The 22,710-nt window shown below is 43.6% G+C and overlaps 1 protein-coding gene across 1 annotated transcript in view; it reads right to left on the reverse strand.

Annotated features, from left to right (window-relative positions):
- Positions 1–22,036, reverse strand: part of TMEM11 (transmembrane protein 11) — a 35,279-nt gene extending 13,243 nt beyond the window's left edge. Inside the window, exon 1 of the mRNA XM_068246901.1 lies at positions 21,889–22,036. Coding sequence (XP_068103002.1) covers positions 21,889–21,935 — 47 coding nt within the window. The 5' untranslated portion in view covers positions 21,936–22,036. The remainder of the gene's footprint in view (positions 1–21,888) is intronic.
- Positions 22,037–22,710: the final 674 nt, after the last annotated feature.

The following is a 22,710-nucleotide window of genomic DNA, read 5'->3' on the forward strand; positions in this document are numbered from 1 at the left end:
TTTTTTTTTTTTTTTCACAAAGTGTCATTTTCCGCTTACTTGTGACAAATAAATAATTTCTATGAACTCACTATGCCTCTCAGTGAATACTTTGGGATGTCTTCTTTCCAAAATGGGGTCATTTGGGGGGTATTTATACTATCCTGGAATTCTAGCCCCTCATGAAACATGACAGGGGGTCAGAAAAGTCATAGATGCTTGAAAATGGGAATATTCACTTTTTGCACCATAGTTTGTAAACGCTATAACTTTTACCCAAACCAATAAATATACACTGAATGGGTTTTTTTTTTTTATCAAAAACATGTTTGTCCACATTTTTCGCGCTGCATGTATACAGAAATTTTACTTTATTTGAAAAATGTCAGCACAGAAAGTTAAAAAAAATCATTTTTTTGCCAAAATTTATGTCTTTTTTGATGAATATAATAAAAATTAAAAATCGCAGGAGCAATCAAATAGCACCAAAAGAAAGTTTTATTAGTGACAAGAAAAGGAGCCAAAATTCATTTAGGTGGTAGGTTGTATGAGCGAGCAATAAACCATGAAAGCTGCAGTGGTCTGGAAAAAAAGTGGCCGGTCCTTAAGGGGTAGAAAGCCCTAGGTCCTCAAGTGGTTAAATGCAGGTATAGAGTTTGCCATAACTACTTCCTGTAGCAATGCATTCCACATCTTAATCATTCTTATTGTAAAGAACCCTTTCCTAAACAAATGGCTAAAACGTTTTACCTCCATGCGCAGATCATGTCCTCTAGTCCTTTGACAAGGCCTAGGGACAAAAAGCTCATCCACCAAGCTTTTATATTACCCTCTGATGTATTTATACATGTTAATTATATCCCCTCTAAGGCGTCTTCTCTAGACTAAATAAACCCAGTTTATTTAACCTTTCTTGGCAAGTGAGACCTTCCATCCCACGTATCAGTTTTGTTGCTCGTCTCTGCACCTGCTCTAAAACTGCAATAGCTTTCCTGTAATGTGGTGCCCAGAACTGAATTCCATATTCCAGATGTGGCCTTAGAGAGTTAAACAGGGGCAATATTATGCTAGCATCTCAAGTTTTTATTACCCTTTTAATCCATCCCAAAATTTTGTTAGCTTTAGCTGCAGCGGCTTGGCATTGAGTGCGATTATTTAACTTGTCGATGAGTACTCCTAAGTCCTTCTCCAAGTTTGATGTCCCCAACTGTATCCCATTTAGTATGGTGCTAGACCATTGGTACAAGCAAAATGCATGACTTCACATTTTTCAACATTGAATTTCATCTGCCATTTATGTGCCCATATAGCCATCCTATCCAGATCCTGTGGCAATATGTCCCTATCTTCCTGAGAGTTGATGATTCTGCACGATTTTGTATCATCTGCAAAAATAGCAACATTACTCACTACTGAATCTACTAGGTCATTAATAAATAAATTGAAGAGCACTGTACCCAGTACAGACCCCTGTGAGACCGCACTGCTAACAGTCTCCCATTTTGAGTATGATCCATTGACCACAACTCTTTGTTTTCTGTCCATTAGCCAGTTCCCTATCCATGCACAGACTCTTCCCCAGTCCTTGCATCCTCAACTTTTGCACCACACTTTTGTGGTTCCGAAACAGTGTCGAAGGCCTTTGCAAAGTCCAAGTATATCACATCTACAGCATTCCCAATATCCACATTAGCGTTCACTACCTCATAAAAGCTGAGCATGTTAGTCAAACAGGACCAGTCTTTAGTAAACCCATGCTGAAAAATAAGCTGGTGTTCGACTATGAAGTCATGTATAGTATCTCTTAGTAACCCCTCAAATAGTTTGCATACAACTGATGTTAAGCTTACAGGTTTATACATTTCCTGGTTCTGATTTTTTGCCCTTCTTAAATAATGGGAAAACGTGGGCTATACGCCAATCCACTGGGACTCTGCCAGTTGAAAGAGTCACAAAAGATAAGATATAGGGGTTTATCTATAACAACTTCATTCCCTTAGGACCCGAGGATGCATGCCATCCGGGCCAGGTGCCTTGTCTATTTTTAATTTATTAAGTCTTGCCTTCACTTCTTCCTGCGTTAAGTATTTAATATTACAGTTGGAAGATTGAGACTCCTGCCTCTAATTTACAACAGTGATGTTTCCCTTGTGAAGACAGAAGCAAAGAAAGCATTTAATAACTCTGCCTTACCTTGGTCATCCACCATGGAAGGTCTGGAAGGTCTCGCTTACCAAGGTTAGATAAACTGGGTTTATTTAGGTCTAAAGAAAAGACGCCTTAGTGGAGATAGAATTAACACGTATAAATACATCAGAGGGCAATATAATAGCTTGGCGGATGAGCCATTTATTTAGGAAAGGGTTCTTTACAGTAAGAGTGATTAAGATGTGGAATGCATTGCCACAGTAAGTCGTTATGGCAAACTCTATACCTGCATTTAAAGGGGGCTTAGATGCTTTCCTTGTGTTGAAAGACATCCATGGCTACAATTACTAGGTAATGCCTAATGATGTTGATCCAGGGATTTTATCTGATTGCCATCTGGAGTCGGGAAGGAATTTTTCCCTTTTGGGGCTAATTGGACCATGCCTTGTAAGGGTTTTTTCGCCTTCCTCTGGATCAACAGGGATATGTGAGGGAGCAGGTCTGGAGTTGTACTTTGTACTGGTTTAACTTGATGGACGTATATCTTTTTTCAACCAAAATAACTATGTAACTATGTAACCATTGAGACCCCCCTCTCATCCTTTAGGAGTCCAATACAGTCAACCTTTCTTTTTCTTTTTTCTTTTTTAGAGTTGATGTACTTGTAAAACTTTTTGGGGTTAGATTTGATATCCCTAGCGATTTGATTTTCAGCTTCAACCTTTGCCAGCCTAATTTCTTTTTTACAATTTTTATTGCACTCCTTATAATTGTTTAATGTAACCTCAGTCCCCTCCTGTTTTAGGCCCTTAAAGGCATTATTTTTCCTCTCCATTTTATCTCTAACCTTTCTATTCATCCATAGAGGCCTTTTTTTACTCCTAGATATTTTGTTTCCATATGGGATTTATACACTACAATATTGATTGAGAATAAGTTTAAAAGCTTGCCATTTCCCTTCAGTGTCCTCTCCTTATAGTACATTATCCCAGTTCACCAAACTTATTGCCTGCCTGAGTTGATTGAACTGTGCTTTTCTAAAATTCATAGTTTTAGTGGTCCCGCTGCCCATCATTCACCAGATCAAATGTTATCATTGTGATAGTTATTTCCCAAATGTTCTTGAACCTGCACATTTGATACATTATCTGGTCTATTAGAAATGATCAGATCCAGTAACGCATTCCCCCTAGTTGGTTCTGTTACCATTTGAGTCAAGTAATTGTCCTGCAGTGGTGCCAGAAATCTGCTGCTTTTACCAGAATGGGTAGCCTCAGTACTCCAGTCAATGTCTGGGAAGTTGAAGTCACCCATAACTATGACCTCATTTTTTACTTGCAGCTTTTTAAATCTGCTGTAGTAATCGCATGTCTGCAGCTTCATGAATTTGTGGTGGCCTGTAGCATACTCCAATAAGCAATTGGCAACCTTTATTTTCACCATGAATATTTACCCAAACGGACTCCACATCTTCACAATCTTCCTCCATCTCATCGTTCAGGACAGCTGTAAAATAATTCTTAAAGAGACAAACCCCTCCACCTTTTTTCCCGTTCTATCCTTCCTAAACACATTGTATCCCTCTAAATTTGCTATCCAGTCATGGCTTTTATCCATCCATGTCTCGGTTATTCCCACAGTGTCATAGCCTTTGTCAATCAGAATGAACTCTAGTTAGTCTATTTTATTTGCAAGGCTCCTAGCATTGGTTACCATGCACTTCATATTTTTACCACCACATTTACCAATTTTGTTTACATGAAATGGGCTACTTGAAGTTTTACCAACCTCTTTCTTTACACACTGTCTCCACCCCCCATAATGTTAGGCTCCCACTGTCTTTACCTTATCTTGTCTACATATTGAGACTATCCTCCCGCCTCCCCCCAGATCCTAGTTTAAAATCTCCAACCAGCAGGAAATCCATTCAAAAATTGATTACACTGAAACACGGCCCATCAATTATCTCTCCTACCCCATTCTCAACAATCCAGATTTTCCATCTTGTCCCAGTGATAAAACTGATTGAAATTTTAATAAATTTTTACCTAAAATTTATCAATCAGACATGTTGGGGCAATAGATGTTTGGCCGATACCATTAGTGATTGAATTTGCCTGGAATCGAATGGTCAGATCAATAGGAGTATGGCCACCTTGATGAAGAATCTGTGGGTGTGAACAAAAGCTTTAAAGAGAACCTGTAACCAGGGCTGTAGAGTCGGTCCAAAAATCCACCGACTCCGACTCCTCAGTTTAGGATTCCTCCGACTCCTCTAATTTGCATATTACAATTTTGTTGATTAAAAGTATGTAACATGAAATTCGTCTCTTAACTGCCAACGCTTAGATATTTTACAAGACAACTGAAGTGAGAAGGATATGGAGACTACTAGATTTATTCCCTTTAGACTAAAACTAGTCCTTGGTAAGAGTACTTGTAAAAGGTACAAACCGGAACAAAGAACATCTATCAGGCCCTAGGCAATGGAAGTGTGGGTACATGTAAGAATGATGTGCAGGTACTCTGCAGGGGAATGAGGAGATTGTAAACAGACAACACCTCTGTGTTCAATGTGCACAGCATTCTCAGTGGATCCCCTGCAGCTCTGTGGGGAGTGCATATGTAGAGTATAGTACTACTGTGTAACAAAGTAAACCTGAGACAGATGAAATTAAAGTTTTATACATACCTGGGGCTTCCTCCAGCCACCATCAGGATAATCAGTCCCTCGTTGTCCTCCTCCATCACCTGGATCTTCTGCTATGAGTCCAGGTACTTGAGCCAGTCGGGCGTAGTGCGCATGCACACACTCCGCCGCCAGGAGCATACTACGCCTGTGCAGCACTATTGCGCAGGTGCAGAATGTTCCTGGCTGTGGGAGCGGCATGCGGCCGGACAGCGCTGACTGGCTGAATTACCAGGACTCATAGCAGAAGATCCGGGTGGTGGAGAACAGTGAGGGACCGATTAGCCTGAAGGGGGCTGGAGGAAGCCCCAGGTATGTATAAAACTTTACTTTTCATCCGTCTCAGTTACCCTTTAATTTGTAGTCACCAAACCAAATTTTAACATATCAAATTATTTGATTTCATCAGCAAAGGGAGTGCATACATTTGCATAAATCAGCATCAATGCAGAATTATTTCCATCTCGTTGACCATCTCTATTAGTGACACAGCTACACATCAGGCTTTATTCTTACAGCATAGATGTTATTTAGTACCGGTATATATAAGAGATTCCTGTGTACACATCATATATACAGCCACAATCAAATATGTATATCTGACCTTAAAAATATGGGGACTGCTTTATTGAAGCAGCACAAGTAACTAATTTTGATTGGTTTATTTCATTTTTGTGGACTAAGCACAGCTATTACTGTATATATACTGTATATGTATATATTTTTAATGACTATTATCTGAGAAATAGAACATTTTATCATATTTTCTATTTTAATTACAGTTACAAATTCATTAGGAGTCGGTGCATTTTTTCCCGACTCTGACTCCAGGCACCCAAAATTGCCCGACTCCCCGACTCAGACTCCACAGCCCTGCCTGTAACAAAAGCAAAAATATAATTAAAAAAACCACCCTGGGGGGTACTCACCTTGGGAGGGGGAAGCCTCAGGGTCCCAATGAGGCCTCCCCTGCCCCTGTAGCTGCAGGCAGTCCAGCGCTGGCTCCCCCGAAGTGTCCCGAAATCCTCCCTCGACAAGCCTGACAAGCGCTGATTTATTTACCTTTCCTGGCTCCAGCGGGGACGCTGTTGGAGACTTGCGCCTGCATAGTAGAGCGGCCCAACAGCGGTCGGCTATTTCCGCCCATCTCCGAGGCGGAGAGCCGATACTGAGCCTGCGCTGGAGCCGGGAAGGTAAATATTTACATCCCTGCTGTGTGGGGGGCTTTATCGCCGCTGCCATGGGACCGAGGAGGACAGGGGAAGCCTCAATAGGATCCGGAGGCTTCGCCCACCCCAGGCGAGTACCCCCTAGGGGAGGTTTTTCTCATTACAGGTTTTCTTTAAGATGGGATGGACATATCAAGGTGCAAGTAGTCAAAGCACCTGCAAGACAGCATATTATAGAAGCTGTAACATCTCTCACATTAAACAGAAAGAGTGGCTGACAACATACAACCTGCTGTGCTTATTAGCGATACCTGAAAAATCTAATTTCCAGGAGCTTTATTTCAAGTGCCTGGATGAGATGGCACAAGTCCAACACCCAGAAGCACTTCAGGAAGGCAAGAAACCCCCCTACTCGTGAACAGAGAGCTGCCAAAATGGAGCACGCTGACAGGTTGAGACACAGCCTCTGCACGAACGACCCACAGGCTGTCTGAAAAGGGCTCAAGAAGGCTGCCACCAATTACATCCCCCCCCCCCCATGCAACTCCAAGCATTGAACTAGCCGAGGAACCAGGTGACCCCTACGGGGACACAATGTCAAACACGTATACCCACTACCCACCCACCCCCCCCCTCCTTGCTTCTGATGGAAATTATCCAAGCTTCAGCCAAGGCTCTGATAAATACACCGGCAATTGACCCCCGAACCCAGAGGCAGTGCTAGTGGCAGCAGCGGACTGGATGCACAACAGCGAGTAGTGTAAATATCTCACCCGGCACTGCAACAATACACAGCGCATCTGCTCAGGACAGGCTGTCACCATTGTGCATCCAGCGTAGTCCGAAACCAGCTAAGGGCCTGAGCACACTTGTGCCATTGCGGATTTCTACAATCAGGCTAAATTAAAAATTGTCCTTAACTTTTTCTAGAACTGCAATCTCTGGCCCCTAAAGCCCAATCTACACAATAAGATTCTTTGAGCGATTCGATTACGATTCTATTTCCGATCCGATTAAATCAGACATGTCCAATCGGACATGTTGGATTTAATCGAATGGTAAATGGAATCGTAATTGAATCGCTCAAAGAATCGTATCGTGTAGATGGGGCGTTAAATGTGACTTTATGCAAGAGCACTATGGAGGCTGCCACATTTATATCCTTTTAAACAATACCAGTTGACTGCCTGACCTGCTGATCTCGTGCTTCTAATACTTTAAGCCATAGACCCTGAACAAGCATGCAGATCAGATGTTTGAAAAAAATCAGACAAGATTAGCTGCTTGCTTGTTTCAGGTGTGCGATTCAAAACTACCGAGGCCAGAATGAACAGCATAACTGGCAGAAAACTGGTATTGTTTAACCTCCCTAGCGTTCTGGACGAGCTAGGCTCGTCCAGAGATGCCGGAGGCCAACGCTCAGGCCCTGCTGGGCCAATTTTAATAATTTTTTTCTAAAAAACACGCAGCAAGCACTTTGCTTGCTGCGTGTCCTACCCGATCGCCGATGCTCACCGCCGATCCGCTGCGAAATAGGCCTCCCCCCGCAGACCCCGTGCGCAGCCTGGCCAATCGCCGCCAGGCTGCACTTTGGGGTGGATCGGGAGTCCCTGTGACGTCACGACGTCGATGACGTCATTCCGTTCGTCGCCATGGCGACGGGGAAAGCACTCAAGGAAATCCCATTCAGAACGGGATTTCATGATGGGCATAGGCGCCGGCGGCGTTTAGAGGGATGGGAGGGATAGGAGGCATACGGCAGGGAGGGAGGTATCATGTAGCTAACGCTAGGCTAGCTTCATGATAAAAAAAAAATTAGGTATTAAACTATGCGCAGCCGTGCATAATCAAAATGCCCAGCAGGTTAAAAAGGTAAGATATAGCAGCCTCCATATACCTTTCACTTCACGTTCTCTGTAAGAACCAGACTTTTTTCTCAAAAAAAAAAAAAAAAAAAAAAAAAAAAAAAAGTTTAAGGGGATCAAGAGCCAAGCGGCTCCTGGTCAGCACATGGAGCTCTGTAGTCATTACGACATGTTTGTTTCTTGTATGTTGTGGAGTGAGGAGAAAACTTCATCTTGCGCTCTGCAATTGAAAAATTATCAAAAGGTAGGTGAAAAATGACTGTCAAAATTATTCTATTTTCTTGCGAATATATCACTTGTAGGAGAGATGTAGGAGTATTGGTGAATTGAATAAGGGCCTTGGGGATATATGCAATTCACTTTTTCACCAGAGTTTTCTCCTAAGTGAGATTTTCAAGCTTATGAATAAAATGCCTTTTAAGCCACCAGCAAGCAAACAAATACTCAAAGTAACTTTGACAATACTTTTTACCTACTTTTTGATACTTTGTCCATTGTTATTTTAAATTGAAGATGAAAAATTATCTCATAGGAGAACACTCAGGAGAAAAGGTAAATTGCATATGGCCCTTGGTCTCCAAAGTGCTCTGGTTAAAGAGAGTTGCATAACTAAATAGCCTAGGCTAAATATCCCAGGGTTACATAGCAGTATACACATTTAGGAAGCGTTTCTGATGCTGAAACCACTACAATTTATTATCTTGAATAATGTGTTGCATTCAACTTCTTGTCATTACAGTGCATCCTTAAAAAGACATTCAAGGTTAAGAAACTATACGCAGTTTAACTTGGGACTACTTCCAGCCCCTAGAAGTCTGTGCAGGGCTGTGGAGTCGGTCCAAAAATCCACCGACGCCTCAGTTTAAGATTCCACCGACTCAGACTCCGACTCCTCGACTCAGACTCCTCTAATTTGCATATTACAATTTTGTTGATTAAAAGTATGTAACATGAAATTCGTCTCTTAACTGCCAACGTTTAGGAATTTTACAAGACAACTGAAGTGAGAAGGATATGTAGACTACTATATTTATTCCCTTTAGGCTAAAACTAGTCCTTGGTAAGAGTACTTGTAAAAGGTACAAACCGGAACAAAGAACATCTATCAGGCCCTAGGCAATGTAAGTGTGGGTACATGTAAGAATGATGTGCAGGTACTCTGCAGGGGAATGAGGAGATTGTAAACAGACAACACCTCTGTGTTCAATGTGCACAGCATTCTCAGTGGATTCCCTGCAGCTCTGTGGGGAGTGCATAAGTAGAGTATAGTACTACTGTGTAACAAAATAAACCTGAGACAGATGAAATTAAAGTTTTATACATACCTGGGGCTTCCTCCAGCTGCCTTCAGGATAATCAGTACCTAGTTGTCCTCCTCCACCACCTGGATCTTCTGCTATGAGTCCAGGTACTTGAGCCAGTCGGGCGTAGTGCGCATGCACACACTCCGCCGCCAGGAGCATACTACACCTGTGCAGCACTATTGCGCAGGTGCAGAATGTTCCTTGCTGTGGGAGCGGCATGCGGCCGAACAGCGCTGACTGGCTGAATTACCAGGACTCATAGCAGACGCTCCAGGTGGCGGAGGAGGACAGCGAAGGGAATGATTAGCCTGAAGGGGGCTGGAGGAAGCCCCAGGTATGTATAAAAACTTTACTTTTCATCCGTCTCAGGTACCCTTTAATTTGTAGTCACCAAACCAAATTTTAACATATCAAATTATTTGATTTCATCAGCAAAGGGAGTGCATAAATTTGCATAAATCAGCATCAGTGCAGAATTATTTCCATCTCATTGACCATCTCTATTAGTGACACAGCTCCACATCAGGCTTTATTCTTACAGCATAGATGTTATTCAGTATATATAAGATTCCTGTGTACACATCATATATACAGTCACAATCAGATCTGTATATCTGACCTTAAAAATACGGGGACTGCTTTATTGAAGCAGCACAAGTAACTAATTTTGATTGGTTTATTTCATTTTTGTGGACTAAGCACAGCTATTACTGTATATATACATTATTTTTAATGACTTATTATCTGAGAAATAGAACATTTTATCATATTTTCTATTTTAATTACAGTTACAAATTCATTAGTAGTCGGTGCATTTTTTCCCGACTCCGACTCCAGGCACCCAAAATTGCCCGACTCCGACTCCACAGCCCTGAGTGTGTGTGTCCCTTACTACAGCTCTGGTCGGAGTCCCTCCGTCAGTCCCATAGTGGTTGGCTGCTGCACATGGCTCTTGTGGGGAGCTTGAGGCTGCAAAGAAGTCACCGACACACTATGGGACTGACAGTGGGACCCATGAGAAGACTGGAGCTGCAGCAAAGGACACAGACTTCTAGGGTCTAGAAGAAGTCCCAGGTAATTGAAGCTGCATAGTTTCTTTACCTTGGTTGTCCTTTAACTTAAATGAAGAGCGTTGTGAATTGTGGTGCTAAAGCACAGTGGGCAGCACGGAGGCGTAACTGTTAACTCTTGCCTTGCAACACTGGGATGAGTTCAAATCTGCACACAGTTTGTATGTTCTCCCCATGCCTATGTGGGTTTCCGCACACCTCCAAAAAACATACAGATAAGTTAATTAGCTTCCCCATAAAATTGGCCCTAGACCACAAAACATACACTACAAGATACATATATAGACATATGCCTGTGGTAGGGATTACATTGTGAGCCCCTAAAGGGACAGTGAAGTGACAGGACAATATACTCTGTACAACGCTGTGAAAGATGTCTATATAAATACTAAATAAGAATAAATAAAAGTAATGGCAGTCTCCAGGGCTGTTTAAACTAGCCTCCCATTTCCACCTGCACGATTCTCCCCAATAGCAGGATGCTGGGTGGACAGCAAGGATACATCCGAGAGGATATTAAAAAAAAAAAACAAAAAAAAAAAAAAAAAACCTGCAGTCACTTACCGGGGCTTCCTCCAGCCCCTGGGCAGTTGATATGTCCCTTGCCGAAGCTCCTGTTGTCCTGGGATCCCCTCCGTTGGCGAAGCCGACCTCGCCAGGTCAGAATCTTCTGTGCTTGCATGAGCGACCAGCTGCGCCACTCACGTGGCCTGGAGTGTTCTGTGCAGGCGCAGAATTAATGCACCTGCGCCGAACATTGCAGGCCATGTGAGCGAGACCATAAGCAGCACGGCAGTGTGCAGGCACAGAAGATACTGACCTAGCAAGGTCGGCATCGCCAATGGAGGGGATCCCGGGACACCGGAGCTGTGGTGACAGATACTTCACCTGCCAGGGGCTGGACAAAGCCCCAGATAAGTAAATCTCTTTTATTATCTCGTATGTATCCTTTAACCACAGCACCTTCCTCCATTCTTACTGTGAGGTGTAGTGAGAGGCAGTTTGGCCACACCTTTCCTAACATAATGCAGCCCAACTCGTCCATGGCACTGAAAACGTCTGTGGCGTTTCCATCTCAGTTATGTATTTTGCCTGGTACACTATGCAATTTCCCATCAGATTCTAATCAATTTCCAAAAGGTCGGATCTGATTTCCAATCATTTTTCTGATCACTTCTATACAAAATTTATCAGAAAAACAATTGGAAATCAGATCAGACCTGTCAAATAATCAATTCAACCCTCAGTCTGACAGGAAATTGCATCTTGTGTACCAGGCATTCATCTTATTTAACATGCCTAGCAGCAGAAGGAGGGAGTGAGGAGTCTCATTTTACGACTTAAAGGGATACTGTAGGGGGGGGGGGGGGGGGGGGGGGGTCGGGGGAAAATGAGTTAAACTTACCCGGGGCTTCTAATGGTCCCCCGCAGATATCCTGTGCCCACGCAGCCACTCACTGATGCTCCGGCCCCGCCTCCAGTTCACTTCTGGAATTTCTGACTTTAAAGTCAGAAAACCACTGCGCCTGCCTGTCCTCGATCCCACTGATGTCACTAAGAGCGCACAGCGCAGGCCCAGTATGGTCTGCGACTGCACAGTACGCTCCTGGTGCCATCAGCGGGAGCGAGGACACGGCAACGCAGGCACAGTGGTTTTCATACTTTAAAGTCTGAAATTCCAGAAGTGAACCGGAGGCGGGGCCGGAGCATCGGTGAGTGGCTGCGCGGGCAGAGAATGCCTGCGGGGGACCATTAGAAGCCCCGGGTAAGTTCAACTCATTTTCCCCCGATCCCCCTACAGTATCCCTTTAAAGGAATCAAGCGAAAATTAATGAAATCCCATTTACTTACCTAGGACTTTCTCCAGCCCCTCGCAGCTGTCTGTCCCTCACAGACCGCTCTGCTCTCCGCTGCCGGCCCGGGGTCCCTGCACGGTGCAGAGGACAACCTCGAGGTCGTTCTTACTGCGCCAAGCTCCGCTGTCAATCATGCCCACGTTGTCTGCGGCCTACTGCGCAGGCAGCTGCGGACATGATTGACAGAAGGCACAGTAAGGACGACCTCAAGGTCATCCTCTGCACTGTGTGGGGACCCCTGGCCGGCGGCAGAGAGCGGGGCTGTCTGCTTGGGACAAGCAGCTGCGAGAGGCTGGATAAAGCCCCAGGTAAGTAAATGGGATTAAATTAATTTCGCCTGATGAATCCTTTAAAAAGTGTATTAGTTCTGCAGCATTCAGGTGGTAAAAGCAAGGTTACGGAGTCGGGGCAATTTTTGGGTACTTGGTTTCATAAACTGAGGAGTTAGAGTCTGATGATTTTTGTACCCACTCCATAGCCCTGCAAAGGCTGAGGAGTCTGAGCAATTTTGGGTACCTGAATTGAATTGAGTCAGAGTTGGATGATTTTTGTACTGACTCCACAGCCCTGGGAAAAATCCCAACTAAACTTGCTGGCTCACCTACGCAGAGTCTCGGAGCCTTCCCGCTCCTCTCATCTTTCCCTCTTTCCAGCGCTGCCTCCACCCCCATTGAAGGTATTTGACCAGCAGATTGAATACCTTTTTGGCACTTTTCTTACAGGTACTTGTGTCCCCAAGTACTTCTGTTCTGAAGATGAGTGGTACTACACCAGCGAGAGCCTGGGCTGGCGTATACATAGTACAGATGCACCCCTCTTCAGAAGCACTCGTCCAAGGCATAATTTGGACGGGGGACAGTGGGGGAACGAGGAGACGGAGAGAGGTCTGGGAGTGCTCTATGGAATCCAGAACCTTCCCTCTACATAAGTGATTAACTTTTTTCATTGCCGGGTTCAGGTTCATTTTAATGCAGCTGAATAGCATTTGTAATCACACGTCTGCGACTAACATATGATGCAGTTTAGCAGCGGCAGGAAACTGTCTCATGACCTGTCCAGGTGCGGCTGTTGCTATGCTTTGGTTTGCATGCAGGGGACAGTAGCCAGCCCATTGCCATATGTGTACAAGTGCTATGGTATCTAAAGGCACTACTTTCATACCATGGCCTCAATTCACTAAGCAGTTTAGACTAGTCTACTGGTGTTTTTGTAGTCTACTGATGGTTTGGTCAGTTGCATCAAAAGGGAATTAACTATGAACAAATGTTTTAGACCTGTTTTTAGACCTGGTCTAAAACATTTGGTAATTAGGTCGGTAAAGCAGGGGAAATGATCAAAAGATGCAATTCACAAACAAGAAGCTAAGAATGATGGCCTTCTTTGATGAGCTCTCCTCTGGATACAATTAAACTCCTGCATAATTCAAAAGGTTCCATCCTCACATCTAAAATACCTCACAGAATGATGCTGCATACACACTTGAGATAAAAGTCTTTGGAAAAGGCAAGATCACAGACCAATTTTACCCCCTTCCATGTAGTATGAGAGCCATACTCTACACAGTCTATTCTATGGAGCTTAACTCCCCATCAGATAAAATCTTTGCAAGGTGCTGCACACAAAGATGCCCGTACACATTCAAAAGATCATTATCTGCAAAAGATCCATTCCTGCAAAATGCATGCATAGTCTATGAGATCTGCAGATCCTCATACACACCTTGTTTAACAGACTTCATCTGCATATCTGGCAATCATCTGCAGATCTGAAAATCCATCCTGGTGGATCTGATCTGCAGATGATTGCCTGTTAAACAAGGTGTGTATGATGATCTGCAGATCTCAGACTATGAATGCATTTTGCAGGAATGGATCTTTTGCAGGAACAGATCTTTTGCAGATAATGATCTGTTGCATGTGTACAGCATCTTTGTGTGCAGCATCTTGCAAAGATTTTATCTGATGGGGAGTTCAGCTCCATAGAATAGACTGTGTAGAGTATGGCTCTCATACTACATGGAAAAGGGTAAAATTGGTCTGTGATCTTGCCTTTTCCAAAGACTTATCTCAAGTGTGTATGCAGCATTACTTTACAGACAAGAAATCAGCTGGTCTAATCTCTGTCAGAAAAAGTGGGTGTGGTTACTCCTTGTTGGCCTTTTTGAATTGTGTAATTACTGAGAGTTAGACCAGGTCTAAAGCCTCATCTACACGTGTAGATAAGGCGGCGATCCGGTGGCTCGATTAGCCGCCGGATCGCCTCTTCAGCGACCCCGTGCGTGCCCGCCGCATCCCCGCGCCGGATTAGATTCCCTGCTCGTCCCCGCTTATCTTCCGCTCGATTCCCTGCCATTGTCCCCTCGCGGGGAGCTAGCAGGGAATTGGCGGTGGGGAGATCCATCCTGTCGGATCTTATCAATCGAGCCGCATCAGCGGCTCGATTGATAAGGAACATCGCCGCCGCATCTACGCGTGTAGATGCGGCTTTATCAATCGAGCCGCATCAGTGGCTCGATTGATAAGGAACATCGCCGCCGCATGTAGATGCAGCTTTAAACATTATACCAAATCATAAGACTAAAAACCATCTGCAGACTAGTCTAAACTGCTTAGTGAATTGAGGCCAATGTGGTGTTCCAACAGACCATGTAACCGCATGGCAAATGCAATTATATTTTAATGGTACATTCACATCTGCACCTTAGCAGTGTGGTGGATTCAGTCAAAATAACAAGAGGGATGCTGTGCATTTCCAGATGCGGGGTAAGCATAGTTTTATATACTGTATGCCTCACATTGCATGTAGGAGATGGCATGAGACTGATTTTTTTCCCTTCCTTGTAGTCCCTTTTTTCTGTGATATGTAACGCTCCAGTTTGCGACTAGTGTGTCTTAAGCAGGCCATACACTGGCTCGATTCACGGCCGTTTCGACAGCAGATCCGATCCTGGGATCGAATCTGCTGCCAATCGCTTGCGCTAAACGCACCCGCCGATCCGATTCCCTCCCGAAATCGGATCGGTCCGTCGATCGCGCCGTGCGGGAAATTACCCTCGATCGCCCGGCGGTAGGAGCGCGTCGCTTGCGGCGTACGATTCGGGCCCGATCCGAGCATGTATACATTACCTGAAGCTGGCTCCGGGGTCCTCTTCTCCTCGCTGCACCGCATTTCCGCATGTCCCAGTGTACGCTTATACTTCCTGTGTCACTCCGGTGACCAGGAAGTTGAAATAGAGGGCGCTCTATTTGAACTTCCTGGTCACGGAGTAACACAGGAAGCGCCGGGATGGAGCAAGAACAGCGGTGCAGTGCGGAGAAGACGCCCGGGAGCCAGCCTCAGGTAATGTATACGGGGGGGGGGGGGGGGGGGGGACAGGCGGCAGGAGCAGCTGAACAGATTGTGATCGGTTTCAGGCTGAAATCGATTCACAATCTGTTTGCAGTAAAGGCAGCCATACGATCCCTATCTGATCAGATTCGATCAGATAGGGATCTGTCAGCTGGTCGATCTAATGGCACATCGACCAGTGTATGGCCACCTTTAGTTTTTAACCTTGAGTATAGTGTGATAATAAAAATCTTAAAGTTACCGTCTGCACTTACTGTAAGTTTTTTTTGTTTTTTGCTTTATACTTGTGTCTGTTGATACACCATCAAGCTGACATGTAAGATTAGAGATTTTATAGTCGTGAACAAAAAATATTTACAATCCAAAACATTTTAAGACTTTATAATTTAGGTCCTCAATATTCTGGTATGGTTTAGGTTCACTGCGCAAAGTTTTAGAAGATTAGGAGAAAAATCTTCTCTTGGGCTGTAGTTTTGTTAACGATCGCTATAATTGCACTGACTTTTTGTGCATTTAAGCCAGAGGAATATGGAGGCTGCCATATTTATTTCCTTATAAGCAATACCAGTTGCCTGGCTGTCCTGCTGATCCTCTGCCTCTAATACTTTAAGCCAGGGCTGTGGAGTCGGTACAAAAATCCACCGACTCCTCAGCTTAGGATTCCACCAACTCCTCGACTAAAGGCTCATACACACATCAGACTATAGTCTTTGGAAAATGAAAGATCACAGACCAATCTTACCACCCTTCATGTAGTATGAGAGCCATACTCTACACAGTCTTTTCTATGGAGCTGAACTCCACATCAGAAAAAAATCTTTGCAAGATGCTGCACACACAGATGCTGTACAGACACAAAAGATCAGTATCTGCAAAAGATCTGTTCCTGCCAAAAATCCATTCCTGCAAATCGCAATGATAGTCTATGAGATCTGCAGATCATCATACACATGATTTAACTGACATTCATCTGCAGATCAGACAATCATCCGCAGATCTGAAAATCCATCCTGGTGGATCTGATCTGCAGATGAATGTCAGTTAAATCATGTCTGTATGATGATCTGCAGATCTCATAGACTATCATTGCAATTTGCAGGAATGGATTTTTGGCAGGAACAGTTCTTTTGCAGCTACAGATCTTTTGAGTGTGTGCAGCATGTTTGTGTGCAGCATCTTGCAAAGATTTTTTTCTGATGGGGAGTTCAGCTCCATAGAAAAGACTGTGTAGAGTATGGCTCTCATACTACATAGAATGGAGTAAATTTGGTCTGTGATCTTTCATTTTCAAAAGACTATGGTCTGATGTGTGTATGTGGCCTTAAACTCCTCTAATTTGCATATTACAATCTTGTTGATTGAAAGTATGTAGCATAAAATTCATCTCTTAACTGCCAACGCTTAGGAATTTTAAAAGACAACTGAAGTGAGAAGGATATGGAGACTGCCATATTTATTCCCTTTAGTCATAGACTAAATCTAGTCCTTGGTAAGAGTATCTGTAAAAGGTACAGACCGGAACAAAGAACATCTATCAGGCCCTAGGCAATGTAACTGTCAGTACAAGAATGATGTGCAGGTACTCTGCAGGGGAATAAGGGGATTCTTCCTCTATTAGGCTGGTTTCACAGTGGGACGTTACAGGCGCACGTTAGAGCAGCCTGTAACGCACCCCACCGCACAGCAATGAAAAATCAATGGGCTGTTCACAGTGCCCACGTTGCGTTACATAGCAACGCTGCGCCACCAGACAACGTACTGCATGCAGTACTTTCTAAGCGGCAGAGCCACGTTAGATTGCTTGCACATGCTCAGTACCGGTAGGTTTTTTTTTTATTTTGGGGGCGGAGAGGAGGCGGGGAGAGGCCGCTACGTAGCCAGGCACATGGCTACTTAATATTCACTGCACTTGCAGTGTTTTCTTTTTGGAGCAGCCGCTGATTGGCTGGCGGGACCACGTGATGCAGAGAGCTCCGCTCACGTGGTCTCCGCAGTGCCTCCGACAGAGCAGGCGCACCAAGAGCTGCTTGTAACGCGGCTCTTGGTAGCGTCCTGCTCCAACACCACCAGGCGTTGCGTTAGGGGCACGTTATGCGACCTTAACGTCCCCTCTAACGCAACGTCCTGGTGTGAAACCAGCCTTAGGCCTCGTTCACATCTGCTGCGCTGAAAAACGTGTTAAAGCGCACGGTAAAAAACGCATGCGCTTGTGCGCGCTTTAGTCCGCGTTTCTGTGCGTTGCGCTGCGCTTCTTTAAAGCACGTTTTGCTTACTGTAGCAGCAGCAGTTGTCAATAAAACTTTGTTTTTGTATGTAAATGTATTTTTTTCTCCAATTAGGGGTAAAAAACGCATGCGCTTCTATGCGCTTGTACGCGCTTCTGTGCGCTAAAAAAGCGGACCCATTCACTTGCATTGCTGTGCGCTTTACAGCTCAGCGCACAGAAATGCCTGCAACACTACGTTTTTGTAACGCTGCTCAGCGCAGCGCATAGATGTGAACCAGCTACATTTAGTTACATGGACAAATCAATACCTTGCTGATCGCACAGGGCAGTGCGCTGTGGAAAGCGCACAGAAACGGCCCTGATGTGAACGAGGCCTTACACATTCTTCATGCACAATCTGAACCAGGTTTATGGGCGATAGACAACACCTCTGTGTACAATGTGCACAACATTCTCAGTGGATTCTCTGCAGCTCTGTGGTGAGTGCATAGAGTATAGTACTACTGTGTAACAAAGTGAACCTGAGACAGATGAAATTAAAGTTTTATATATACCTGTGGCTTCCTCTAGCCCCCTTCAGGCTATTCAGTCCCTCGCTGTCCTCCTCCGCCACCTGGATCTTCTGCTATGAGTCCAGAAACTTGAGCCGGTCTTGCTTAGTTTGCATGCACACACTCCGCCACCGGGAGCGTACTACACCTGTGCAGCACTATTGCGCAGGTGCAGAATGCTCCTGGCTGTAGGAGCGGCACGTGGCCGAACAGCGCCGACTGGCTGAATTACCGGGACTCATAGCAGAAGATCCAGGTGGCGGAGGAGGACAGCGAGTGACTGATTAGCCTGAAGGGGGCTGGATGAAGCCCCAGGTATGCATAAAACTTTTCTCATCTGTCTCGGGTACCCTTTAATTCATAGTCACCACACCGAATTTTAACATATCAATTTATTTGATTTCATGAGCAAAGAGTGCATACATTTGCATAAATCAGCATCAACGCAGAAATATTTCCATCTCATTGAGCATCTCAATTAGAGGCACAGCTACACACATCAGGCTTTATTCTTACAGCATAGATGTTATTTAGTATATATAAGGGATTCCTGTGTACACATGTATACTGTACAGTCACAATCAGATATGTATATCTGACTTTAAAAATATGGGGACTGCTTTATTGAAGCAGCACAAGTAACTAATTTGATTGGTTTATTTCATTTTTGTGGACTAAGCACAGTTATTACTGTATATGTAAATTATTTATGATGACTATTATCTGAGAAATAAAACATTTCATCATATTTTCTATTTTAATTACAGTTTAAATTCATTAGGAGTCGGAGCATTTATTCCCCACTCCACTGCTCAGACTCCACAGCCCTGCTTTAAGCCATAGACCCTGAACAAGCATGCAGCAGATCGGGTGTTTCTGACATTGGGCTCTATTCACAAAACTTCAAAGTTCACAAAACTTATTTAAAATGTTACACAGATAAGGTGAAAACAGAGGAAAACAGGTGAAAAAGCTTTGTGAATCATGCCCATTGACAAGATTAGCTGCATGCTTGTTTCTGGTGCCAGACAATTGTAGCCAAATAGATCAGAAGGGCTGCCAGGCAATCTGTATTGTTTAAAAGGAAATAAATATGGCAGCCTCTATATTCTTCTTACTACAATTTTCCTTTAAGACCATCCCTACTTATCGTCTATAATAGGACATATTTAGTGACTTCTTATGAGTGCAGCTTAAGGTGAGGACACACGTCAGATAAAAGTCTTTGGAAAATGAAAGATCACAGACCAATTTTACCCCCTTTCATGTAGTATGAGAGCCATACCTACACAGTCTATTCTATGGAGCTGAACTCCCCATCAGATAAAAATCTTTGCAAGATGCTGCACACAAAGATGCTGTACACATGCAACAGATCAGTATCTGCAAAAGATCCGTTCCTGCAAAATGCATTCATAGTCTATGATATCTGCAGATCATCATACACAACTTGTTTAACGGACAATTATCTGTAGATCAGATCCACCAGGTTGGATCTTCAGATCGGCAGATAATTGTCTGATCTGCAGATGAATGTCCATTAAACAAGGTGTGTATGAGGATCTGCAGATATCATAGACTATGAATGCACTTTGCAGGAATGGATCTTTTGCAGGGATTCATCTTTTGCAGACACTGATCTGTTGCATGTGTACAGCATCTTTGTGTGCAGCATCTTGCAAAGATTTTTATCTGATGGGGAGTTTAGCTCCATAGAATAGACTGTGTAGACTATGGCTCTCATACTACATGAAAGGGGGTAAAATTGGTATGTGATCTTTCATTTTCCAAAGACTTATTTGACGTGTGTACGCACCTTTAAAGTGGGAGGAAGGAGCATGTTCACCTACATCACAATAATTTAACAGCTTAAGCCAAACTATCCCCATATATACATATACATACATATTCTGGCGTATAAGACTACTTTTTAAGACTTGAAAATCTTCTGAAAACCAAAAAAAAGTATTTGGCTTGAGGAATGCCCTATAAACAATAGGAAAGGAACACAATTATGCAATGAGTAAAAGTTCACCTCGGATCCACTTTAAACCAAAGAGGGGTAAACAAGCGCTACATTATATTGAAATACGATAACAGAGGCGCCAAGCAGAATAAAGTTAAAATTGTTAAGGGGGAAGTGGGTGGACTCCCCTCCCTTCTGAAAAAAAGGCCGGACAATGGACAGGTTACTTACAGTCTAAAGTAACATTTATTAGTAACTCCAAAAGTGCAACGCGTTTCACGGGTAACAGTCCCGCTTCTTCAGGAAAACGATTTTTGGAGGGTGCAAAATCAGGTCACGAACCAGGTAGAGCGCATCTGACAGACAGAGGCGCTCTACCTGGTTCATGACCTGATTTTGCACCCTCCAAAAATAGTTTGCCTGAAGAAGCGGGACTGTTACCCGTGAAACGTGTTGCACTTTAGGCGTTACTAATAAATGTTACTTTGACTGTAAGTAGTGTAATGGTTAAGGGCTCTGCCTCTGACACAGGAGACCTGGGTTCATATCTCGGCTCTGCCTGTTCAGTAAGCCACCACCTATTTCAGTAAGGAGTTTCTTGGGCAAGTCTCCTTAACACTGCTACTGCCTACTGAGTGCGCTCTAGTGGCTGCCTCGCAAGCGCTTTGAGTCCGTCAGGAGAAAGGCGCTATACAAATACTGCAATTATAAGTACCCTGTCCATTGTCTGGCCTTTTTTTCAAAAGGGAGTCCACCCACTTCCCCCTTTTTAACAATTTTAACTAATTTTATTCTGCTTGGCACCTCTGTTATCGTATTTTAATATTATCTAGTCCACCCTTGGTGGAGGGGTGTATCCCCATTTTCTCCTATCTACAGAGAGCGACTTTTTAAACCTGAGCGGGTGAGGTTACAATTCTCCCCGCCGGCCTGTCCAGTGGTTGCCTTTGTGGCGACCCACCCTTGTGAGTAAAATCATCTCATTTATTCACAACAGATCTCTCCATATTAACATACTAAACCATATAGGGCTCTCGGTTTCTCCCTCATTTTTCAAGCGCTACATTATAGTTCATACACAGCCAATATGGCCTATACACATAGGACTATAGAAGGGATTAGATTGTGAGCTCCTTTGAGGGACAGTTAGTGACAAGACAATATACTCTGTACAGCAGTGCGTAAGATGTCGGCGTACATACATACATACATACATACATACATACTAACTCATGGTACACTAAAAGGTATCCCATCTATTTCAGAGATGGCCAGTACATTTATAATCTAGAATTTGACTATACTCATGATTCTAGTCACTGCACTAGACAGTGGTTTATAGGGATTGTGTTATAATATTAAGGAAAGAAAATATATAATAATATGAAGGAAACAAAATATATTTGCTTTATTAAATCAGTGTAGCCATGTTTTATAGCAAGCTGTTATGTTGAATGACAAGCAAAGGGTGACCCGTGTTAGCTTACATGCCCCTCCCAGACGTCCCGACACGTGCTGATTTATTACGGCCACCTTTATGGGGCTTCTGCTGACCTAAGGCCTAGTACAGCTCTTCTACTTCTGTAATCGTATGTGGTACTCCGGCCTCCTCCCTAAACCTTCATTTTCAATAACAATATCAGGAGTAAAACGTTCGTCGTACAACCAGAATTTGTGTTTTTCTCACTTCTAACTTGCATTAAATCCCCGTCTCACCTATCTCTGCTTCCCAGGCCAGCGCGCCTCCTTCCCCAGGTGGCCATGTTGGAAAGTCGGCTCACAGCAGCACCCTCCCTGTGCGCATTTCCCAGGTGCTGATGGGAAATAGTCTGCAGCGAAGCACAATGTTCAATATGGCGCGTAACCTCGCTGCTACTTCTGCATTAGCTTGGGTCGCTGTGCATTGTGGATGTTGTAGTTCAGTTACGGAGCAAAGTGCGAGATGCCGAAAGTTTGTTTAGCTGACTAGCAGGGTCAGCAGAGTTTTTTTTCTCGTATATCTGTCGTTCGCAAACGTTATAGAAAACATAAAAAGGTTATTTATAAAGCGTATTCACTATCAAGTTTGAGTATTCGCACTGTAGTATTTATGATTACAGGCTCACAGAATCAGAGATGGCTTTTTACGAAGTTACAAATAATTACATCTTTCAATAATAGTTCTTAACTGTCACTTTTTGGGAGGGATAATGCTTCTTTGGGAACCAAATCTTCGTCTCTATTTCTTCTTCAATTTTTCAATTAGATAATTTAGTTAGATTATTCTGTTAGATCGAATATAAAGATTTTTCCAGCATGTCCGATCATTTTTCCCGAAAAAACGGGATAATCGTTCGAATTTCTTGATCGAAAATTATTTTTTTTCAACTTTCATTCAATTCGATCATTTAGATCGAATAAACTGGAAAATCGAATGTTTTTATTGTACCGTGTATGGCCACCATTAGTCATTCTTTCAGGATTGATTGACGGGTGTATGTAAATCATACCGTAGCTCCCAACTGTCCCCCTTTTTGAGGGACAGTTCCTCTTTGGGAA

This window comes from Hyperolius riggenbachi, chromosome 7, assembly GCF_040937935.1.
Source record: "Hyperolius riggenbachi isolate aHypRig1 chromosome 7, aHypRig1.pri, whole genome shotgun sequence".
NCBI classification, from domain to species: domain Eukaryota; kingdom Metazoa; phylum Chordata; class Amphibia; order Anura; family Hyperoliidae; genus Hyperolius; species Hyperolius riggenbachi.